The 26,047-nt window shown below is 36.2% G+C and overlaps 1 protein-coding gene across 2 annotated transcripts in view; it reads left to right on the forward strand.

The window, feature by feature from the left end:
• Ndst4 (N-deacetylase and N-sulfotransferase 4) overlaps window positions 1-22,706 on the forward strand; it is a 307,194-nt gene extending 284,488 nt beyond the window's left edge. The window contains exons 9-14 of one of the 2 annotated variants that reach the window (XM_076933217.1): window positions 1,209-1,332; window positions 3,183-3,357; window positions 9,395-9,565; window positions 10,556-10,665; window positions 18,575-18,677; window positions 21,040-22,706. In XM_076933217.1, the coding sequence (XP_076789332.1) occupies window positions 1,209-1,332; window positions 3,183-3,357; window positions 9,395-9,565; window positions 10,556-10,665; window positions 18,575-18,677; window positions 21,040-21,195 (839 nt within the window). In that variant the 3' untranslated portion in view covers window positions 21,196-22,706. Of the gene's footprint in view, window positions 1-1,208; window positions 1,333-3,182; window positions 3,358-9,394; window positions 9,566-10,555; window positions 10,666-18,574; window positions 18,678-21,034 lie in introns of both variants that reach the window. The other variant, XM_034500339.2, reaches the window with a different exon arrangement.
• The last annotated feature ends 3,341 nt before the right edge of the window (window positions 22,707-26,047 follow it).

Here is a 26,047-nt window from a genome sequence, read left to right on the forward strand (position 1 = left end):
CGTCCTTTACTGTTGCATTCCTTATTTAATTCAACCGATCAAACTTGGAGCCACATGTATAATATGTTTAATATTCTATGTTATCGCTATCCATCAGGAAGGTGAGGTGGAACCGGGACAAAAGTTCCACAGGGCTCTGGTCCCGACGTATCATAGCTCTTAGAAGGGAAGCGGGAGCTTTGGGCATCCCGCACAGGGCAGGTAGCCGGGTCCTGTGTCTTATCCTCTTCCCCATGTGTTACAGCTCAATAAAACAAACAGTCTCAGATAATCTTCTGTAAAATAAAGTGCACGTTATTTCATGTGGACAGAGAATTTACAAACAATGAGGAATGGGTGGGTTTTAAGGGTAGATGGTTGCTATTGGTTCCGTTTGGAACGTAAGTGATGCTCTATTTACATGGGGAAGGAGTTGAGGTGTTTTCCTTATGTGACTGATGGTCATGGTCCTCTCAGCGGGGTGTCATGGTTACTTGTTCCAGAGCCCATAGATTTAGACAGGGAGTATCTCCACTCCTACCATTGTCAATTCTGAAATTCAAAGGGTTTGAGCTCACTCATTCTTACCAGTTCTTCTGTCTGGTGGCATGGTCCACTAGCCCCATAATTCTACATGCTTAATACACTTTCCGAGTAAAGTGATAGCTCCCTCAGGTCCATTGTTAGTGCCTTTCTTTCACTACTCAAGCCGCTGTTCAGTCCTTCCATTACCTATGTGCTTGATTTAAGTACACACATTAATGTTAAGTTTATTAAGGTCAGCACATGGGATTCTCTGATCAAGAATTATCACCAATCATCACTCCTGTGACATATAATGAATAACACATCAGCTTTTATTGAGTATACTGATCTAATTGACTGAAATTAAACATCAACAAATAATTCATCAGATTGAGGTGCCAAAAACAGAGGGGTTTTCTGCACCTGTGACACTTGGCTGCAGAGGAAAATTGAACACAGATTTTTGAAATTCTACCTTGACAGGTTCTCCCATCCACTTTATTTTGGCTATGTAGCAGTATTAAATCGGAGACGTAGATAAATAGAGTCACATGGACTAATATAAATCTAATAGGATTGTTATTAAAATGATGTAACCTAGTAAATGGTAAGGAAACACTGGAAAGAATTTGTCTACTGAATATTATTTTTGGTTAACTATGACATACTACCATATAACATGTGTCTTCTTTTCTTTGTAATAGGAACAACTGCACTTTATTTATTTCTTCTAATGCATCCCTCCATCATCAGCAATCTCCCTAGCCCAAAAACCTTTGAAGAAGTTCAATTTTTTAACGGCAACAACTATCACAAGGGAATTGAGTGGTAAGAATAACAACAAAAAATGAACTCCGGTATTAGCACATGCTCCATCATTGCAGAGCAATTACAGATGTGTGCATGGCATCTGCATAATTACAGAATAAATTTGTTATGCTCAATTCTTCCACAGTGAATTAAAAATTAATTTATAATGATGATATGTTTAATCAGTGTTGCTTATAATTTGATTTGGACAGTGCAATAATGATAATATTTTTCTGGTAAGTTAATATGATTGAATAAAGAACATTGTGGGGTATTTTTTCATCAGAATTATTCATAAGGATATTTAAAATTCTTTTTAAGCATACTCTTATTTTCCTGTTCCTCCATTTATTTTATTAAACATATAATTTGTCTTTGCGGTGATGCCTGAGGTTGCTTTATTTTGTACTCTGGAACATGTGTCTTCATTAACCACATGAGCTGTGTATGTTGTATTGCAATGTAGGCAATATTTGTCATGCAAATTATAATAGAGCTTTTCCTAAACTATATCAATTCCACTCACACACAAAAGAAGCATTAATTAGCACTTGATAAATGACAGAAAACTCTTAAAATAACAATACTTTCCATAAGCTAAAATTAATAAACTTAATATCGGAGATGGTATTCACTCTAGTGAATTTTATTTATCTGGCTATAGTCCAACTTTCCAAGAACTTATGATCTTGAATTTAATTTCCATTCCCTGGGTAAATAAGAAAAATTTCAAATGAGGAAAATTCTCTTCAGTGCACAATTTTTAGAATATTATTTTGTGTGTTACCATAACACATGAACCTTCTGGAATCAAGGCCTGACAAGAGCCACACCAGTGACCTGATCTCACTTCTCATCCTGAGAGGAATTGTGTTCACTCTCTATCTAAGATGTTACCACCATATCATACTTTTACATTTTGAACTGCATGAAAATCATTAGAGAAAAAAAAAGCAATTTTCTCTTATCTCTGAGCTGAAATGGAGCACAATTTTTAAAGCTAGAATACAGATGAGATTCTTCAGTATTCTTCATTTGGGAAACATAATAACAAATGTCAATGAGGAAAATAAGTGTCTTTTATGAATTCTTAATTGCTCTCATTATTTTTTTTCAAGAACATTTGAGGATGAAAGAAGTGATGAGCTGTAAAGAGGGTTATACACATAATTAAAACGTTGTACTGAATTAGCCTCAGAACATATTGATTCTATAATCTACACGCAGAGGGACGGTCTGACAGCATATGGAGGAGCAAACCTGTGGAGGCACTGTAAGATTGACTCACAGGAAATACCCTACTAGTTACTCTATACAAATTGTAATGTGCTGATATTACTGCACATACTACTAAATTTTATAGACGTTAAAAAGAAGAACATCTCTGCCTTAATCTGTTTAATTTTTTTTAATAGCTAGTTTGACTTACATGTCTTTCTGTCTTGTGAACTTGAATCTAACTTTAAGAATTTTAATATTCATATTTGCAAACGCACATTTACCATTTAAAGTATCAGTCAAGATGATTGTACATGTTTGTATTTTACATGCATAAACTGTAAATTTACATTTGGCTTGTAATAGCAAAGAATGTTAGCTCAAATCCACCTTATTTTTCCTATCATTCATTATCAACTCACTTAATCTTTCTCACTCTTTTCTTTGCCTTAAATGAGTCATAAGAACATAATCTTTGGGGTTGCTTTCACATGAGAGGTACACAGCATGGTGCCTAACTGGCTGATTTTATAACACACTAATTTTAACTGGATGCAAAGAAATGTAAAACCTTTTCAAATTCCTTCTACAGACAACAGCAGAATAAAAAGTACTGCTCAGATTAATTAATTATTTCTCTCTAACTACAGGTATATGGACTTTTTCCCCACTCCTTCCAACATTACCAGTGATTTCCTATTTGAAAAGAGTGCTAACTATTTCCACTCAGAAGAGGCACCCAAAAGAGCTGCATCTCTTGTTCCCAAAGCCAAGATCATTACTATCCTCATAGACCCCTCGGACAGGGCATATTCTTGGTACCAGGTATGAATAAAGAAAAATAGTTCTCAGTATATTCAGTTGTAGCTTGAATTAGTAATTAAATACAACCCAGATTACACTAAAGGGTCAAATGTAACAATATCTTAACCTAAAACAATATGACATGTCTGTTTATCAGCTATCTCTATCTATCAACCTACCTATCTACCTATGTATCTGTCTATCTATCTATAATCTATCTATCTATCTATCTATCTATCTATCTATCTATCTATCTATCTAATGTAATCTATATTTCCATCCATCCATGCATTCATTCATTCAACTATAAAGTCCTAAATATTTAACTTATACAGAATTGGTCAAAGTATTTCAACAATAAAATATTTCCAAAACCAAACATGTTAAGTGTTGGTTTGTCAAATATATTAAATCTAAACATCAGTATCTAAGGAGTGCATCTCTAGCCAGAAAAGTTACTTTGTGCTTTAATTTCCAGCACGTGAAGTAAATACATAATAGTATCAGTAAACAAGTGAGGAAAGGAGGTGACAGACAACTACATAACAAGTATAATCATCCAGTAGTTTATGTTAAAATGACCAACTTAATTAGAGGTTAATAAAACATAAATTAAAATGACATGTTTTGTTAATATAGTAACAAGACCTGTATTGTATTTTTTTGCTGGAGAGACATGATTCTCAAACATTAATATATATATATATATATATATATATATATATATATATATATATATTAAAACCTTTTCTACTGTTATAACTGACTTTGGAATTGATTATAAGGAAATTTTCAAATAGACTGACAAATGTTTAGGTATATTGAAGACCTAAGTATTAATTAATAGTAAGAAAAATGACAAATACAAATTTGGATATTATACTGTTATATTTAATTATAATGTTAATCTATAAGCTGTGAAGGGAAGTGTTTTATTCTAATCTTATACATAATAATATGTGATTGGCATTTGTTTGTGAGGGTGCTTTTAGGAATTCTTTAAATGTATGCTGAGTACACTCTCTATTATCCAAATAAACTTTGGACTAAAACTGAAGGACAAATACGTATCAACTGTATTAAGTAGAAGACAATGGTAGAGGAGTAATATTATAAGGTCCTCTGGTTATAAAAACTCATACCACATTTAACAATGTAACAGTAATTCACTGTGGCCCCCTATGAAATCCCAAGTGGTGATTTAAAACTTTGAGTCTGAAACCCATTAGGGTTACCAGGTTCTGAACAACTTAAAACTACTACTATCTTACTTTCTTTAGGGAATATAAAATCTGCTATTTAAAGTATAAATTTGGATAGTTCAAAGGGCCATTGAGAGCTATCGTCCTCGAAGCTATTGTAATGGTGTTATTAGGAAATCATAAGTAGATAAAGCTATTAAGTAGACACTGAAGGAAATATAAAGTATATGTGCTTAGGGATTAGAACAACAGAGTTTGCTGAAAAAGTTTCAAGAATGTGAACGAAGTTTCTTTCACATTGGGCATCTGGATGAAGAGCTACAGCCCCATGTAGGAAGAAATGCTGAAGAAGGAAATAGGAAGTTGTGGATACTGGAAGGTGTGGGAGGGTAAGAGGTGGAATGCCAGACTTTCAGGGATGATCATGGGTGGAGACACACAGATCCCTAGGCTAATATGTATAATAGTCAGTCATAAGAAACTCGGGAGAAATCTGAGCTAGAGACAAGGATTTATGAATCAGAGACATAAAGCTGGGAAACAGAAGTAGTGAGATCACCTACAGAGTTCAGAGATGAAAAATGCCCAGAAAGACAAATTAAAGAGATCACAGTGAACATAATGACTCCATGCACAGGAAAATGCAATGCTGTCAAATGGGGTTGTGACTACAGTGCCAACCAGTTGCTATGAAATTAGAGAAATACACAAAGGAGGCCTGAATCATTTTCATTGAGCTAAATGATATGAAGAAAAGTATTGTTGATAGCAATAGGGTTAAAAGAACAAAACTGTGTGTGGTTGGTGAATACACAAGTGGAGAAGAAGCCAGTATGGCAGCCATTGCTAGGAACTCAAAGGTGTGACTCCGAAGGAATACACAAACCACATTATTTTTTACATAGTATTAGATGTGGGCTTAGGGAAAACATGTTCCATGGTGGTGGGAACATGATTTAAAATAAAAACTTTCTATAGAGAAAAGATTAAATGCATAGTAGGACAGCAAATGGATAACCATTTCTGTAAAAAATGTAAGATGTGATGATTGTGGCCAATAGTTTAATAGAAATATATTTTCAAACCATAAAGCTGAATAACATAATTAGAAAGAAAACAACAAAGAGTATTGTAAAATGGCATCCTTTTGGACATGACAGAGCTGTTCCACACACGAGGTCACAGCCACTATGTAAGTACTTACATAGACCTATTCACATCAAGGCAGAGAAAGATCTCAGCCTCCATCAGGGAGGGGAACTCAAAGCTCCAATCCTTGCTGAGAAGCTAATGGCTGCTAAGGAAGGGAGAATCGTCTTTGTTTTCTTTCTTTTCTTCTTATTTTTGCAGCCTAATTGGCTTTTTTTCAAAATATCAGATTTATTATCTTTATTGATGGCACACCTAGCCATTTTAACATTGGAGCTATCTAGCAGAAACAAAAAACAAACAAAATGATAACAAACAAACAAACAAACAAACAAACATTATCTGAGTACCATGTACTTTTCTCCTTTGAAAATAAGCTTGCGTGCCCTGGTAGAACAACAGCCCAGAAGAGAAATGAATCAAGGCCTGTATCCAGGGACAGATTTTCTGGAATCAGATGTACTCCTTCTTAAACTTTAAACAGCATACATGCCAACCTTTTTTTCTGTCCCTTCAGCCAGATATAAGAATACAAACAGGAAAAACTACTAATTTATTTCCTAAGATTATCAATCATTTACTGAAGCAAAAGGAAGTTTGTTTTCCATCCATGTTCTCCATGTGTGTTCTGGAGTTTCCTTTCTCATTGTTTAAATCATCAGCCCACATTTACTTCTAAACCATAATATGACTAACAATTTATTTCCAGTTCATGAAAATAATCTTTAATGGTATTAAACTCACACTACTTACAAAACCTGCACTGCACAAATTTTTCAGTCTTAGAAAACAATACAGTCTCTATAGGTATGGGAGATAGTTTGTGGGTTGTATTTCAACTAAAAAGTTATAGGAATATTAAAAGTGATTACAATCAAGCATTAATATAATTTGTTGTTTGTAAACCAAACAAAAAAAGTGAGCCAGCCTAGAAACAATGAAACTTGAATAGCACTCAGCAGTGAGATATTTTACAAAGGATTTTTAAAAAAATTATACAGTGATCTCATAGTGAAAAATATTTTTATTGACTCTTAGTTTCATTATTTGTATTTCACTGACAGAAACAAAAAGTATACCTTTATGCTGAAAATTAATGAAAAACATATGAGGGGGAGCAAGATAAATTTATCTTTTAAAAAATACTACCAAACATGATACAGAATTGTATCTTAGTGAGGGATACTATTGCTACAATGAAACACTTTGCCTTATGTGTCCACACCACTGTTATCGTTGAAGAAAATGAGGTCAGGAACTCAAACAAGGCGGGATCCTAGAGGTAGATGCTGACGTAGAGTCTGGGGGCAGGGTGGGCTGGGGTGAGCTGGGGTGGGTTATACTGTCTGGATCAGCTGGGTATTTAACATAATCCAGCCCAGGAGAGCCCCACCCCCAAGGGGTTGGGCTCTTCCGTATTAATCATTAATTATGAAAATGCTCTACAGCCAGATTATTTTTGAGATGTTTTCTTACCTGTGGTTTCCCTCCTTTCAGATGACTCTATCCTGTATCAGTTGATATAAAATCTAGCCAGCACATATTGGATAGCATGTATAAATATTAAAGGATGCATAAATATTAAAAGGTATAGGTCTGAATATAGCACATGAGCATGAGTTATGGAAGAGGCTATGACGTTTTCCATCTCTAACTCTGTCATGGTATTTTTGGTTGTGTTGGTGAATAAGTGCCTACAATACATTCTCTAGTGAAAATATAAAGTCCAATGTGAAGTCTCACACCTTCAAAATGCCCATTCTAACAGTTTAGAAATTCATTAAGTTGTAGACCTAGATTCTTGTTAATTTGGGTGTGTGGAATTTTATTTGCAAGGCTTTCATAATAAAATTCATTAAAAAAAAAAACTACCAAAACTTTGAGATGTAAACCTTAATTAAAAGCTTTAAATTTAAATATTTGTGAGAATGCTATTTCGGATGGACTCAAACATATGTTCTATATAGATTAAATTGCTTGAATAAAACAGAATGTACATAATACAGTGCTTATCTCTGACTGCTTTCCAAATAAATTCTTTGAATACACAGGTTTAAGGGAATTATTTTTTCTGATAATATTTTTTATTGCCTGTATTGCTGAGTCTAGGGCCCCAAAGTGCTCCACATTTCAAAATAATGTAGCCTATTACTTAGGTGGACCTGTCTTTTCAGTAAGGACCATAAATCTGCAGCTCCACAGGTGTACATCAGAAGCCCTCACGAATGTCACCTGCCACTGTAATTTCTACCCCACATTTTTATAATGGACCGCACAGAGGAGCTAAAGTGCTATTTTTCCATAAAATATGTTCCTGTGTGGTTTTCTGGTCATATTTCTATGCTAATCTTAGTTGCAGGGATATAAAGAAAATTCAATGCTAAACTTGTATGACTCAGTAAGAACAGATTGAGAACACTTTTGTCACTTCTTGTAACAGATATTTTAGCCCTGCTGTATTCTATTAATATGCATATGTTGAATATTTACAATTATTTTTCATATTTCTGAAATTGCTACATGTGTCTTGATTAGACCAATCATGTAATCTGCATCCATGTCTTCAGCATGATGCTCAAAACAAAATATTACCTTCATTCATCAGGTGGTTAATTATGACTCTTGATTTTGACCTCTCACTGAATTATATTTTTACTGAATAATTTTTATGTAAGACTTACTTCAAACATATAAAAACAGCTATTGGCAAACAGAGCAGGCCCTATATTTTATCGTGGATTTTCTAGGCTAGATTTTCTTTTTGTTAACTTTTAGATATTATGCATCACCAGTTCTTTTATCTACACATATCTTATACATCTCAACTCACTCTTACCTGGCATTATCCACCATTCCCTCTCTGTTTTCTTATTCTCTTATTATTGAAGGTTTTCTTGTTACATTTTAACTCAAAAGCCTCACCTGTTATTAATGTTTCCTTCATTTGTCAGTCTGGATTTCTCCTTTATTGGCCTGGTTGCCACCATTAAGCAACTTCTTATACATAAGTCAAATTCTTGGCTTTGTTATTTCCGATTACTCTACTGCCTCCTGTACTAGGATTCATTTCTTTAAAGACAACAATTATGATTCATAACTTCTTATATTCAAAATCTACCACTGTTTTTGTTCTAGTGATGATACTAATACATTTTCAAACAATTCTACTGTTAAACCTGTCTCTCATTTAGTTGGGCTCTGTTACTTTGCCAAATGGTACTTTTGTGTGAAAGTCCCCTAGGCCTTGATACTGAAAAGCAGGAGTGAAATAGTATTTTGGGGACAACCCACAGAGCAGACTATGGACAACCTTAATGAATAGGACATCGAAGCAATGGTTATCAATGAGAATCCGCATGCAGAGGACCTGCCACATAGAGAAGCCACCCGAGCTGTGATGACTCAGTAAGCCAGGCATCATGAGAGAGCTCACCTCTGCGCATCTGAATTTCTGCTTCATTTTTCTGTCTTTAACATATTTTCATTACTAATCAGATTCTTGTAGACAATCCTTTCATATTATCTCTGCCCTTTACCTAAATATTTTAAAGCAAAAACAACTGCAAATATATCTGCACATCACTTGATATTTAGTAAAAGCCTAGTTTTTAAAATAAATGATGTACCCAATGCACAATTGTGCACACATACTTATGCAAACACATTTAAAAAATAATCTAAATCTACACTTGACTTTTCCTTTAAAGCACCAACGATCTCATGAAGATCCAGCTGCCCTGAGGTTCAATTTCTATGAAGTTATCACAACAGGACATTGGGCCCCTCCTGATTTAAAAACATTGCAGAGGAGATGTCTGGTGCCTGGGTGGTATGCAGTACACATAGAACGATGGCTGGCCTACTTTTCTACTTCCCAGGTAATAACATGAAATTAGGTTCCATTTATCATACCACAATTGCATCCCACTGCCAAACAGAAAATGTGATGAACTATACCAGAGAGAATAAAGACAGTAAAAGCTGCAGATTTTTACGTAGTTTCACTTTATTAATGCCATGCAATAGAGTCAGATGGCTCTGAAACACATATTTAGGAAACGTTTTTGATGGTCAGTTGGTTTCCAGGAATACATTGACACGAAGGGAGTGTCACATAATTCAAAATTACAAACTCTCAACAACCAGTTGAGAAGCCAGTTAGCCAGAGAGTTTGTAAAAGTCTTCATTCCCGTTTGGGCTCTTTCCCTATTATGTGGGAATCTAACTAGGAGAGAAGTTCTTAAACTGGGTGGCTATAGAGAGAAAGGCCCAGCAGATAAAGGTATAGTAAAATTTGAGAAAAACATCCACATCCTCCATGTCCAGGGAACAATTTAAGCTCCAAGCGCACTTTGATACTGACGCTCTTTTTATACATCCCTCGGGTGAGTCTAATGCTCTCTAGCAGTGACCCAAGATGAGAAAGTCAGAAACAAGCATTTTTCTCCCATCCCCCAATCAGGGTTTGTAAGACTACATGGGATTTTTCCCCCGAGTGTTCACTCTTTAGCCATTGGCCCCAAGGTTAGCGATGACATTTTAGTAGGCTGGATGTTGGCCTACAGGTAGCACTACAGATGGGATACCCCTGTCCTTTCTATAATTCAAAAGCAACAGACTTTGATGTTTATTTCTGCTTAAGAAAAACTGAGTCGATAATTCACACACGCACACACAAACGCATATGGAAAATTTTAATTATTACTAATTAGAAAAGAAGCAAGGAGAGCAACATTTTAATGTATTCTATATAGTACATGTTTTCTTCTCAAAGTGACCGGACTTACTGCCATACAGGTCAAAGCGGGCAGCTTGGTTGATTTAATTCAGTTTTGTTCTTCATAAAGTGACTATTTTTGGCTTTGCAGTTGCTAATTATTGATGGACAGCAGCTGAGATCTGACCCAGCTACTGTGATGGATGAAGTCCAGAAGTTTCTAGGAGTTACACCTCATTATAATTACTCTGAAGCACTAACGTGAGTCTATTCTCATGCTTGATTTCACTTCCATTATTTGCCCTCATAAATTATCACTGGTATGTGTGTATAGAACATCATTAATACTAGCTACAAATTTATACATCATTCTGCTACTCATTCCCAGTCAAAGAAATATTCTCATTACTCATAAGGTGTCTCCTTTTGAACAGGAACACTTTGCATTATAAAGTATAATAGGTATCCTATATTATGATAAATCTATTTGTTTTTGAGCTGTCCTCCAATGTAAGTTTATTCAGACATTTTATATGTATTCTTTGTATACGGGGTCCGAATGCCTGAAATCACAATGGTGAAAATGATTTGCCTTGTGGATGCCAGCTAGAAGGGAACCATGGAAAGTCATCATATCCTGTGAGACAGAGAGCAGTATTTAGGATAGATTTGAAGACATGTTATTTGATGCTGTTCCTGGGCAGATCTGAGCAAACATCACTTTATTCCAGAGAGGAGACTGACAACAGACAAAATTATAGATACCACTAAAGTCCATTTTGGTGAACCAGTGGGTTTTATTGGGGTTAAGAGAGGACCAGAGGTAACTCTAAGACAATTGTTATCACTACAAGTCTGTCCCAGAACAAGTGACAAGAGGTGGAGGCCTGGAGCACATTGCCGAGCTTGCAAGAAGATCTACAGGTGGGAGGGTGCTTCTTACTGGTGCCTCAGGTAGCCTTCCAGGGAGTTGGGCTTTGTTTCTTCTTGGCAATTTGACTGGTGCCTGTTTGTTCCAAGTTGCTTCTCTGGTTTCTGCTTCCTCCAGATTGCTTGACTGATCTCTGCTTCTGCCAGGCTGCTTGGTCTGAGCCTGCAAGTACCTAAGTCGAGAGTGACTCTCAGAAGTTTTATTGTTTATTTACTTTGGGGTAGGAGGAAAGAACCTAGTGAGTCTGGTTAGTAGTTTTAGGGACTTCCCAGAGCTATTTTGAGTTGTTGATTTCATGTCTCAAGGGGTTTCCCTGAAGGATGGAATGTTTGCCTTCCCTTTGAACAGTAGTCCTAACAACCTGGAGGTTGCTATCCCTTTTGCAGTCAAATGACCCTTTCACAGAGGATGCCTAAGACCAAAAGAAAATACAAATATTTGCATTATGATTCATAATTACATCAATGTAATGACATCAATGAAGTAGCAACAAACATATTTTGAGGTGCTGATGGGGAATCACCACACCATGAGGAACTGTATTACAGGGTCACAGTACTAGAAAAGTTGAGAACCTCTGTGTTATAGCATCCTGTCTTTTCACATCTCTTCAAAAATCCTGTCCTAAAATATCCTGTTGTTTCTCCTCCTTTCTTCCCATCCTATGTCTTAAGAAGTTTGCCTCCAAGATGGAAAGTTTTAGCCATTATATGATAAGGTTTTATTCTGCATTTATTTACTTTTATAGCCAAATGGAATCATGCAGCATGGTAATCTACTGCTGAGTCACAAAACATTGCTAACCCAATGGCAAATTATAGGCTTAAATTTTTTAAAAAACTTATTTTTAGTAAGGGTTCTTAAATATTTTAACCTCTTTTCTGGGCCATTACTCACCAGAGGTAGAAGAAAGGAAAGGTTAATAGAGCAAAGAAACATGTGGACCTGTTTAGAAATAGTTATGTAGAACAAATCTAATGTGCATTGTCAGGATATCAGTAGTTCAGTTCACATGAACCTGCAGCGGCAGCTTGATCCACTTGCAAACACCATTCATAAATCAGAAATGGCAGGTTTATTTAGAAGAAACCCTATGGCTCTGCCAATCAGCCCAAATCCATAGAAGTGGCAAGAAGCCTCAAGAAGCTGCCAGCACCAGAACACAACCACCAAAGACGTTTTTGTGTTTCTTTTTGTGAAGTTACAACAAATAATGACCAACAAAGAATGGTAAGGCATATCAATACTACCCAGCATCATAAGCAAAGACCAGTGTCAGCAAAACACAAAGATGACCAGTAAAGAATGGCAAGGTATACCAGTACCATCTAGCATCATCTACTGTCCACCGGGCTATCCTCTTTAAATATCACATGTTCTCTCAAGCAGTCACTCTAGCAAATCATCACATGTCATTTTTCTAGGCTGCCTCCAGAAAAACATCACGTGTCTGTTCTTAGCAAAACATCTTCCCACGTGTCTGCTTGACCAAAAACATCCTCTCATAAGACAGTTTCCAGAAAAACATTACATGATACAACTGAGTCTCTAAAGAAATTAGAAATTTTTATTTCAGCATGTGACATCAGCCCTTTTGTTATGGTACAGGTTTTCTAGGTCAAAGGTGAGAAAGTCATGCACTTTCTGACTTTTGTTTGATTTCATCCATTGATTCATGAGACATCACTGGGAAGACTCCAGTATCTGGGTATGACTCAAATGGCCAAGGATGCAGTTATTTCTGTGCTTCTTCACTCACATCTTTGGCTACTAAATCAAAGACTGAGTGTTCAGCAGCATGAAGATTCTCCATGTAGCTTCTCCTTGTTTCTGGCAGAGAGATCTTGTGATCTAAGATCACCATGGCAGCTGAGACACAGACTTGACCGCCACAGAGCTTGCTCCATTCTGTTGGGCACAAAGGTCCGTTAATCAGGTTTAAATTCAAGATATGGACATGCAACCCCATCAAATCCTGGGCAAAAAGGAACATGCTGTGTTACAAGAAGGCATGTAGAATGGCATATATGTTGCCCTCATCCTGGGAAAACAAAACTATCTACTCAAGCAATTTTAAAATCGGGGAAGCAAGTTAACAAAAAGAAATGCTCCAAGCAGCTGCAACACACTTTCAAAGGGCATGTACTTTACTCATAAAAGACTGCCCCCGAGCTCTGATATAAAGCCTATTAAATTTTAGACAAAATTCTAACAAGCCTGATTATATAATTTCCCAGTTCACAGCAGATTAGACTCAGCAATTAGATAATTAGAGAGGGTAATGGAGGGACAGGAAAGGCAGTAATGAGATTGGGTTTTTCCTTATCCACTAAAACAATCCTAATGAAGTTCTTACCTACACACGGAAACAACAGCAGTACCAGGCCCTGTTGATTGAGTAGACAAAGCTTCCCATAATGCGTTTTGCATTAATAGTTATTGATGTTGGCATATCTTGTCCTTTTCAGCAGTAGCCAAGGTAATGCTTCTGTCTTGTTTACTGCAAATAGTTGCTTATGGCTCAATAAACCTGTAAAATCATACTCATGAAGGAGTTTATAAACAAATGCAAAATATATATTAACATATCTCACATATCACAAAATTTAACTATAATAATGATGCTTGACAAGATAAAGTCAAATGCCAGCCAACCCATGTCCTAAGAGTCACTTAGCAATTATTTAACAAGGCTTTGAATATTATGTTCATAATTTCGTGACTGTTAAAGTAAAATCACAAAACAATGAACTGATGTAACCTAGAGAAGATCCAATTGTTAGAGTTTATAAAGTTAGCTATGCAATACATGGGCAGGACCTCAAATACAGTAGCAAACCCTCTATGCTTTAAAAAGGACCTTCAGTGTTCAGGATCGCTCACTCCTCGGTCTGAACAAAGTTTTGACTCATGACATCTGCTGTGCAGAACAAGAAATGCCAACAGCTTACCCTGAGACCTCACACTAGCAGCAAGACGTGGTCAGCATGCATTCAGACGCTTCCATTTTATTACCAGTGTTGTATTCACCCTTAATGCCGTTAAATATTCTCATTCTAAGACAGAAAATGCTATTTAGGGCCATTGTGTTATGGATGTCCCCATCTCATTTTGCACAGCAGGCTTTGCTTTTTTTTTTTTTTTTCTTCTCCCTCTTGGGAAATTAATGAAAAGTGGAGGAAGGTCTGTGGTACACAGGGAGCAGATTGAAAATTTCAGGTTGGAAATGGCTCTGTCTTCTTTTATCCATGTGACTACTGATGTATCTGATTTTTAATTGGTGACGTGTAGGAGGAAAACCTGGGCAGCGTGGATCAGGTCTCTCTAACAATAGGTCAGCAAAGGAAGCTAAAGGAAAATTTTCTCCCTCCAAAAAGGAGTTTGCATATGCGCAGAGGCAAATTGCAGGTGCAATGGTGTAATAGGAATGGGCCCAGGGCAACAAAATATTCTGCAACTAATTAACTTTACATCCCAGTCAATTATGCTTCATCTTTCTAAAACATCTGCTGAGCAACAAAAATGCAAACCTTTTCCATGTTTTATGCATGCAGCAGGTCCCATAGCGATAAATTTAAATTTTCCCCCTTCTTATTTGGTTCATTCTTTCATTTTTTCCTATCTTGTTAGTGCTCAACAGAAATTCCCATATATTTGGCTTTACCCAAAACAATTAGGCCACACATCTTTTCTCTTGTAGCTAAGTTGCAACGGCAGAAATAAAGTAGCATTCGAGTTTCTGTGAGTGTCTAGGGATCTGATTGGGTCAAAGCTACAGCATTGCTTCCTTTCCAGGCCCCAGAGGTAAGGACAGTGTCTGCCAGCAGAGTTCTCCCAAAGTCCAATTTATCGGCAGCAGGCTGCAAGCATAGGTGTAAAGATGCTTTACAAGGAGTTTGGCATGTGCCAGGCATTGCCTGAGAACTCTCTCTTACCCTCTTGCTTTGTTTGTCTTTTGCAAAAACAGACTTATTGCTTGGACCACTGGGGTGTGGTTGATAAGTCTTTGAGTGGTCACTGCAATGGACATCTTCTTCCTCATTTAGTTAGTGAGGCTGATTGGAGCAATAGTTTGTGTGTGTGTGTGTGTGTGTGTGTGTGTGTGTGTGTGTGTGTGTGTAGGTAATGCTGCTGGGAACGCTGAGGGTTCCTGCAGGCTGGAAGTTAGGCACGGGGGCGGCTCCACAGTTCCTCACGGTCTGGCCCCAATGACACGAGAAAGTCCATGGATTTTTACAGGTTTTAATGTCATGGTGGATGTTGGATGGATCTGGATGCACCCCCTTCTCCCCAAACCCAGGGAAGACCTAAGTTAAATAGGGAGGGAGAGTAGGGGAAGGGGCTGGGGAAGAATGTTTAATTGGCTCTACCCTCTAACCTTCAGGTACCTCATTACTATGTAAATCTCTCTAGGGACTGAGACCTGTTCCTCATGACTGTTGGCCATAGACCTCTCTGTGGGAGGGGTTGATGGAGGTTGAAGATAAATGAAAAGAACCAGGGCCTGGGAGCAGAGCTGAACTCCTGCTGTCCAATAAGGTTCCGGGGTTCCAAGCTCATGCTCCACCAAGCACCCAGCTGTTTCTCACAGCTCACCACCCCACCTGTGTGTGTGTGTGTGATAATGCCTCTGCTTGTAGTTTGTGTTTAGTTTTCTGTTCCCTGTGGTAGGTTGGAATTAGAAGAAACACATTCACCTTCTGCAATTTGGCTTGATCAACATAGCAAGTGCAAATATATGACAAGGAGACTATAAACTGGGCATTCTGAAATTTAAACCCCCAAATGGTACCTGGCTGGATGTCTGGCTGAGTTGATAGTGGGAATACCACTATCTGAGTTGATGTGTTACCCACATGCAGAAGCTGAGCAGCACACTGGAAAGGTTTCAGACATGTTGGTGGCATTGGCTTCTTTTCTGGGTTTGCCAAAGTCTTAATGTTCAACTGACCCACAGATAAAGAATCAGAAAGAACTTCTCATTAACAGAAGGCCATCTCATTTGCTGAGAAAACCAGGGACACATTTCTGAATATGACCTTGTTCATTTTGCCTGATTTTAATTAGTTAATTTGCCCATTTAAGAAGAAAAGTGCCTGAAAAAATTAAACTAGCAACAGCAGAATTGTATATTTTACACTTCTATTTTTTGGAATGGTCTTCTTTCAATCAATGAAAACAAAAAATGGAAACACACCACACCCTCTGAGTCTTGATGGTACCACTGACCACATTCAGTGTCCATGCTCTGAGAGGTAGACTCTCAGCACTTTTACCTCAGAAAAAGCTGTGTGTCTCACTACTGGATCAATCACAGTATGAATCTCCATCTACATATGGCAGTAATTTTGTATTTCCCACTCTGCCATATATAGAGTTTTCATAAGAAAGTGCTGAGGATTATGAAGTCCATGAAACCATGGCATCTACTGGGTTAAAGGTCAATATGGAAAATCCAGATTCTATTTTATTTTATTTTATTTTATTTTATTTTATTTTATTTTATTTTGACATCATTTCAGGAAATGACTTTAATGACCACAGTGTTGTGTTATCCAGGAAATGGTGGTTTAATGTTTGAATTTTACAAGCCAAAGAAGTAGAATCAGAAACACATCAACATATGATGCAGATGTTCTGCCTCGCATAGGATGAGTTTCAGAGACTCAGAATGCATTCCTTCATAAACTTGACATTCTCTTTTAATGAATATTTCTAATGACTGGGTTTTTTTTTAAGTGGGTTGCTCTTAGTGCAGTGTTCTACCCTGAAAAAAATACTTGATTTTCTTTAAAATAACTACTTTGAGAATTTTCTCAATATTATTACAGCAAGGTATTGGGTCTACACATAGTTGAGTATGGTTTCTCCCCAATCTGAAGGTGAAATAGTTTTAGGCTGTGTAGCATGTGACAGAAGCTGGAAAACCTTTAAGAACAGAAGTACAGCTATGAGAATCATCCAACAAGACTGTCTGTCTTCCACAACAGGCAAGGAGAGAGTGACATTTTACTCTCTAACTGTAGTGCCTATGGTTCATATCGTCTGAAAACACTATAATGAGTTATAGCTTTAGACTTTAAAAACATTTTAAAGACATAGGTATCTGTTAAATAAAACCATGTTTAAGTAGGAGGAGTTTATTCTTTCTAAGCACAATGTGATGTTCTTGAATGTTTTAAATTTTTTTAATTGTAAAAAAAAAAAAAAACCCTCCAAATTTATTTGAAGGATTAAATGAAATACCATAAAATAGATTAAAATCATTCTCTTACATTTTTATTTATTTTTTGAAAGTTGTAAGAAAAATTCAACTATAAAGTAAAATACAGCCCTTTCCCAAATTAGAAAGCTTAATTATACTTGTGCTCAGAATAGTATTAAAGGGCCCTCTAGCGAGCCTGAGTAGGACAAATATGATGCTGACAGATTTGCCCTTTTCTCTTTTCCCACTCCCTTGCTAAAATCCATTAGATTCTATTCCTAAAGCTAGTCCCCAAGGTCCATTCTCTTATTTGGCCACTGATTCACTCCTGAGACCAAACACCAAGGCCAAACAATCAAAACCATTATTTAGCTAACATGTCCAATCAGGACTTCTCAACTCATTGAAGCACAGACTACCCCGTTGGACTTCTTAAAAAACCCTCTCCTGCAAAAATTACCTGCTGATGATGATTCTGCTGTCTGCCTCTGCCTGATCCAGAGGCTTACACCTCTCACCCCCACTATCCCCTCTGGGGTAAAATGTCTCCTGTGTTGTGAAACTTTGGTGTCTGGATATGTCTTGTTCTGACTTTGAGGGGCCACTCTCCCTTACAAGTATACCTATACAAAATTCAGTTCCTGTAAGGTAACCCACTAAAGGATTTCTTAGAAATCTTTCAGTATATTTAGATGTGGAAATCACAGTCATAGGTAAATAAAATATCCGAAGGCCCTTTATATGCAGGCTGTAGTTTTAATGTTTAGTCATTCAGGTTTTTTTTATAGACTCATAACTAAAATATGCAACACAAAGTTCCAGCATAAAATTGTTCTGAAGGTGTATGTGTCTTTCTTGTAAAGTAGAACTATTTGAAAATATATAGTAAAACATAGCATTTTAATACCTATTACTGTTTCTAAAATCAGCTGAACTCCTGTAGAAATGAGTTAACTTAAAGCAACAGGGATACTGACTGGTAAGGCTCTTTACTGAATATATATTGCAATTTTTACATGTTTTATGTGTTTTAGGTTTGATCCCCAGAAAGGCTTTTGGTGTCAACTACTGGAGGGAGGAAAAACAAAATGCCTTGGGAAAAGCAAAGGCCGAAAATACCCACCCATGGATCCAGAGGTACTGTTTACTTGCCTTGAATTACTCATGCAAGAAGAAGTTGCCATTTGAAAACTAGGAAGAAATCTGATTATTTTTTCTGATACTTATTTTTTTTTGCAATTAATAGCTTTATATACTTAGATATTAGAGAGAAGAAAGCAGTGATATATCACCTGAATTTTTGTTGAAATTTTATTCAGACATAAATATATATGTAACATTTTCTCCTTTACACATTGGAAAGTACTTCAAATACCTTTTTAGTAAATATTGGTATAAAGAATAAAGTATTACCAATGCATATTAAGTACATACTGCTCTAGTTTGCTTTCTGATGCTGTGATAAGCAGCATTTCTAAAAAAAAAACAACTTTGGAGAGGAAAGGGTTAACTTTAGCTTACCATTTCCAGGTCAGGATTTGACTGAAGGAAGTTAAGGTAAGATCTTAGAGGCAGAAGTTGAAGCAGAGACCGTGGAGGAATGGTGTTTATTGGCTTGCTTCCCATGGCTTGCTCAGCTACCACTCTTAAACAGCCCTGGCCAACATATACCTAGGGTTGGCACTGCCCACAGTGGGCAGAGCCCTTCTGCACTAAGAGTTCAGAAAATGTTCCTACAGACATGCCCACAAGCTAACTGATGGAGTCAATTCCTCACTTGAGGTTCCCTCTTCTCAGATGTCTCTAGTTTATGTCAAGTTGACAAAAACTAACCAGCAAACATACATTCAATGTCAATAACATGAGTGAACCTGAGCTAACCAATACAGAAGATAGAAAGATAAAACACCTATGAATTCATTATACAGTGAAGAACTAAGTTAGGGTCACTGAATTATAATAAGAAGCATAAAATAATGATAACATACAAAAATTAATAGAAATTATAATATGTGGAAAAATGCCTTGTATGAGAAATTATGCTGGGAAACTGGCCAGATAGTGTGAGCATTTCTCTTAAGGCAAGGAGGGCAAGGGCAGGATGCATTCTTCATGTGTTGCCATGGTGATATAAGTACCAGAAAGTCCTTGAAATACTTTTGAACTCAGTAATTTCTAAACGGTTTCAGAAATCACTTTAATCTGCCCAAAACATCAATGTAACATTCCTACTACTGTAAACATCTTATTCCCTATTTGAAGTGCTTACCATCTGCTTTAAGGGAAGAAACATAATGAAATGACTGGCGAATGGTCCAAGATGAAATGTAATTGTCCTAAATCCATTTTCACAGTATACACAAAAGTTTCTAGGGGAGTTTTGTGAACAAAGAAATTCATTTGTGTTAAAAATGTAGAGAAGAGCTTAAGAGAGATGGTAGAGTTTCTATGCAATGGAAAATATGTTTGATCAGTACAAATATTTATACATGAAATATTGATGAATTTTACGGTAGACAGTTAAAACAAAACAACTGTTTATTGGATTGTTGTATGAAGAATATAGCAGAAAAAAAGCAACTTAATAATTTTTAGTTTTTCAGAAATATGTATATAAATATACATATAAATACACACATATATATGCAGATATATGTATATATGCATAAATATTATATGTATATATTTATGTATATATATATATATATACACACACACATACAGATGTTTACATACATATATTCACATATTTATCTGGAGTCTGGAATGATCGCTCATTGGTTTTGAGCACTTGCTGTAATTCCAGCACAGTCCCATCATAACCAATATCCTCTTTTAGCCTCTGCAGGTACCTGAGTACCTGAATACACAGTGACACACATATATGTATACAAATAACAATAAACCTTGAAAACGCTAAGAAAAATGTTAAAAAGTAAAATACTTAATGATTATCTAAAAAGGGACCAAACTATTTATATTGATGAAACATCTAAAAAATTGTAAGTAAGGCTATTTTTCATAGATATTATATATACTGCTTTATGAAGATAAAATGCTTGAATAGAATTTTAAAATATGTACTATGGTCAGTTATAATTATAATAATTAATTGTACTCTTTACCGACAGTTATGATTTTAAAAATTTTAGTACAAGGAGTAATTTTTAAAGGAAATTTGTATATATTTTATCTCACTCACCCCTGTATATGTAGTTGTATATGAACACCTCCTCATTCTCTGGTATTATACTGTAATTTTCTCTCCGTAAATCTCAAAATGTATAAGTGGCATAATTTTAGTTATCTCTCCCAGGACACATTTGTATCTCTTTGTATTTTACATCTGTGATTTATACACAATGTGTCAAAATGTAAAATGATTAAGAAAAAATGGTAAACTATTTTGTAGATACATATTGTGATAGACTATTTCTGAAGTATAAACACTTGATGCCCCGAGTGTCTTTTAAGTCTTCCTTTTTGTTTCCCAGTCCAGAACTTTCCTCTCCAGTTACTACCGCGACCACAATGTGGAGCTCTCAAAGCTGCTGCACAGGCTGGGGCAGCCTCTGCCCTCGTGGCTGAGACAGGAACTGCAGAAAGTGAGATAGCACCCTCGAGGAGAACATGGCACCGAGACATCGTTAAATAGAAAAAGCAAACGACACAACTTTAACCTTTTCATACACTTGTGATTGTCAGGAGCAGACTGAATAAATTCCCATTGATGCTTTCCATCAAATGAAAACATATATGCACGCATTGGCAATTATTAGCATTATTCTTTACTCAAGGCTTTTGAAAAATAAAATATGGGGTTTATGGCAATATCCAGTGTCTAGTCTGGGGATCACCATGCAGGTCACCTCCTCTGTTATCCAGATGTCAGGTCACAACTTCACTAATGCTCTGATTGTATGCAAATTACCAATTTAAACTTTGAGGAAAAGATAAGGACTAAAGAGTCTAAAGATGAGTTCAGGTGTAACCCAGTGTCTGAAGGGCTAATGCTTCTAAGCATCACTTATCTGTTGGTCTAGCCTCACCTTGTAAGGGGGGAGGTCCATTTTCACTGAGCATCTCATGTCATCACAAGGGCATGCCATCCTCAGAAAACTCCAGCATGGTCTCTGGAGAGCCCCAGTAAAACAGAAAGATGTGATTCTGAGCTGTGGTACCCTAGAAAGTGAGGGCCATCTTCAGTGGGCCCATGGTCTTGCTACATTGTCAGTCTAGGTTATCCTACCTTGGCTATGATCGAGGATTTATACATATTTTGTTCACTATTCTAAATGGGAAGAAAAAAACTTTGTTGAATAGAAATGTAAACACCTAGATGTATTTGCAGGTCTATATAGGCATTGGAACTTATCTGTAAAAAATATGTCCATCTCTTTAAAGCATGATGTTTTATATACGCCACTGCATCTACTATGATAAAGTTCTACTGTCTATGTTTAAAAACATTTAAAAATTCATATTATACTGCAAACTTATCTATTTGAACATCACTAATTCTCTTACTTGAACTCAATTTCATAGACATAAAACTCACAAATTAATTTTAAGACAAGAAGTGTTATTTTGTTTTGAGTTACAGATTCCTATAGTATTTGAAGGCTATATAAGCCATGTTAACTGGAATTTTATCCTCTTTGTCAATGATGATCTGGAAAAGCTTAATTTATCTTTTTAGTGATACATGAAGGTAAATTTACTAGAACAGGAAACCAAGGTGACTTTGGGAACATTACCAACAAATGTCCCACCTCCTGAGCAATTTTTCTAGAGGCTGTAAATAATAGCATCATTTATTCTCACTTTAATTCAATAACAAACATGGAGGTTTCTTATTTTAGTATGTGTGTGAGATGGGGTGTGTGTGTGTGTGTGTGTGTGTGTGAGAGAGAGAGAGAGAGAGAGAGAGAGAGAGAGAGAGAGAGAGAGAGAGAGAGAGAGAGAGAGAGGCATATTAATTAGTTAAACAAATCCAATTTGGCTATTCTAAAAGAGCATTGGTGTCTCTTTATACCAACTTGTCATCTATATTTCACTATGGCTTATGGTTATTTTCTAGTTTTTCTTAGCACTCCTGTCTAAAGGCTCTTGACCTTTACGAGAAAAATCTGAGATTTTTTTCTTTATTGGTAAAAATCACAATAATTTCCCAATTTCATTTTTAGCTGTAGGGCTTAAAGTCTTACCCTTTTTACTTATATAAAAGCATTACACATTCTATTAAAATGGTGAAAAAGTAGCTACTATTTATTCACTATTCCCCTCCCAGTTCTATTATATATGTAGCCCAGCCTGCTTTCAAGTGTGCAGTCCTCCTGCCTTCCCCTCTGCACCATCGGGATTACATGTGGGCATGTATGCCCAGCTCTAATTATTATTATATTGACCTAAAGAAAAACAACTTCTTTCCTTTACAGGGGAATAAAATGATAGTTATAGAATATGGATATTTTCATATCAAATAATATCGATATAACTCAAGAACATCCAATGCATCACCAAACTTAGCCAAGACACAGATTTTCTGCATTTTTCACATTTTAATAATGGCACCATATCAGTTACCTACCTACCAATGTCTGAAAGCAAAATGTCATCCCAACTTAACTATTCTCTTTTTTCCCTGGTTATTTGAATCATTATGTGTATTTTTGTTGCTCTCTTTGATAATGAAATGAGAAAATTATTTAATTATTAACAAGATTTTATCTAAAAGTTTGAAGGAATCAAGACTATGAGGTTCTGTACTGTAGTAATTGGGAAATCTCAGCTTTAATATTTTCATTTTTTTAAGTTTTTTTGCCACTTCAGGAATGTTGTCTCAGAATTTAATAGTGTGATTCTTTAGAATTTTAAAATACATCTTCAGTTTTAAGTGACATACATTTATTTAAATATTAGAATTTTTTTTATATCCTTTAGCACCCCAGCATGATCTCCTCATTCCTTTCCAGACTTTTGAGGCCTTGCAGGATTTACAAATAAACCTGTCAACTACTTCATTTTGTTGATGGCAAAGATATAACTTAATTATTTCAGATACTCAATCCTAAAAGTTATATTATGAAAATTCATCTAAAATAAAATTTAGATTCTATTTAACAATGACCAAAACACAATTTTAAAAAAAACATGAAAGACAACACTACTTGTTTCACACACACACACACACACACACACACACACACACCCACCCCCACAAAGGTCTAATAGATTTTTTATGCCTAAAATTTAACAAACCTTACTTATATTTATTCTTGTTCTGCTTTTTAAGCATTACTGCTTTAATGTAATACAAAGTAATCTATATTCTAGGCTTATTGATTAATCTCTTTTAAATTACAGGAAACAAAGTATTTATATAGAAACAATATTAAAGCCTTCTATTTCTGATGGTGACAGAAAATGCTTTTTTCTTGAGAAAGGTGGAAGGACTCAAAAATAAAACGGGCCAATTGACTTCATAAAGCAGACTGTCTAATCTAGTAGTCTATTCATATTGATTTTTTTTTCAAATCAACTTTAGAAATGCAATCCTGGCAGAAAAGTATGCATATACTTCAAAATGTGCAAATATATAAAAATGTGTTGTGTCTGAGAAACATGAAGAGCTTTTGATCACACCAATAATTTTCTTTGCAAGCCAGTGAGGTACCATGGGTAAGTGGAGAGAAAACTCTGCATGGACTGAAACGAATTGTTAAAAGTGCCGTTCTCTCCCAAACATACGGGAGGAACATAACCATCTCTTCCTCTGAATAAACCGTGCTGCTGGTACAGCCACGGGAGTGATGCTGTTTGTCCAAAAGCTAGCCTTTAAGTGGCAGTTACTACACCTTCCCTTGTCTTCAGGATTGCATACAGAATCCCTGAATGCCAAACATCAAACTTTAACCAGGGAATGGGTTTTCGAATTCGGCACCTTCATCCCGGTTCTGCCTTCTCAGTTAGCCGTGTGGCCTTAGATAATTTGTGAAACTTCCCTGAGCCACAGTCTTTTTTTTTTTTTCTTTCTGTACAATAAAGACAATAAAAATACTCATGAGGTTATTATAACCTATTACTAAAAGTATGTTTGTATAACAGCACAATGGCTGAAATAGTTGTGCTTAAATATATTAGTCATAAAAACAGTGTATAACTAACCATGGCTCTCTTCTCGTCCATCAAACGGGAACGTGCGATTTCTACTCCTGTTAATAATAAAATGTGTTTAATAAAATATGCAATTGTATTTGGTCAAATGAGAAACGATCTTCCCAATCATTGTCCCAAAGTGAATTCTGTGCTGCTCACTGCGCTGCTCTGGCAATCATCTAAATCTGTCGAGGTAGAGCCTTCTGTGTTCAGATCGCCTTTTCCCCTCGCAAGGATACCTTTGTGTTTATTCACTGATTAAGTCAATTCTTTCAGTTTCTCTCTATAATTCTTTTCTAGCCCAGTGGATACATTGCCAAAAAATGTCAGATGGAGACCTCCGGTTTCCTCAACAAATGAGAGGTTTAGTGGTGGTTGATGTGAGAATATATTCTACGAAGGCATGTGTAATAAAGAATTAATTCTGTCAATCTCTACTTAAAAATTACAAGAAAATGTCTGTGAGTCTCTACAAATCTCAACTTCAACCATCTAACGAAAACTTTTGTTCTGTAGATGAAAACACTTTATTATATATACGTTTGTATTATATATTTATAAATATCAAACATTATTTTCTGTATTCTCCCATGATGAATATATAGTAACATCCAAGATAAATCAGCAAACAATTAAAATATTGAGATATTTATAATTTTTTGTGTTTATCTTGGGTCTTCAAAATCTAGTTGGCATTTAATCCCTATAACACTTAAAGCTTTGAGAACACAGTTTAGACAAACAGGAGCCACATGTCGGCAGAAGCTATCCTATTTGATAGCGTGGAGTCAGATTCTCTTTCCATTTCATGCTTATTTGGTACCCGACTATTCATTCTCTGGATGGAAAGGCGATTTCTACATAGAGTTTTATGAAATGGCTGAATTTGTAATATCTTACGCAGGACAGACACACTTAACAGTAGTTTACTAACAATATTCAGTCAGGAAACACTTTGGGGGCCACATCAGCCCATGTGGGAACTAGAGTTTGGAACGGAAAGAACATCCAGGACTTGTAGGAAGGAAGTGTTGTGCTCTAAAAAGGAGATCACTCATCTTTTCCACAGGTGGAGGACATAGGTGGTTTGTCTGAATACAATGATATGTGGGAAGGGAGGTAAACCCATTACCAGGGATAAGAGGACACTGGCAACGCACCCAATCTGAATGGACTTGAGCAAACTCTTGTGCACGGGCAGAACTGGATGGAAATCAAAGTTAGGCCCATTAATGTCCTCCTGGTTTCTGTAACACCATAATAGGGAGCCTACTTCACCTCAAACTCCTGAACACTGTTATATGACAGACTGTTATCTACCCTCTTCCTCCCACAGACTCTGATGGGAT

This window comes from Arvicanthis niloticus, chromosome 4 (genome assembly GCF_011762505.2).
Source record: "Arvicanthis niloticus isolate mArvNil1 chromosome 4, mArvNil1.pat.X, whole genome shotgun sequence".
NCBI classification, from domain to species: Eukaryota; Metazoa; Chordata; class Mammalia; order Rodentia; family Muridae; genus Arvicanthis; species Arvicanthis niloticus.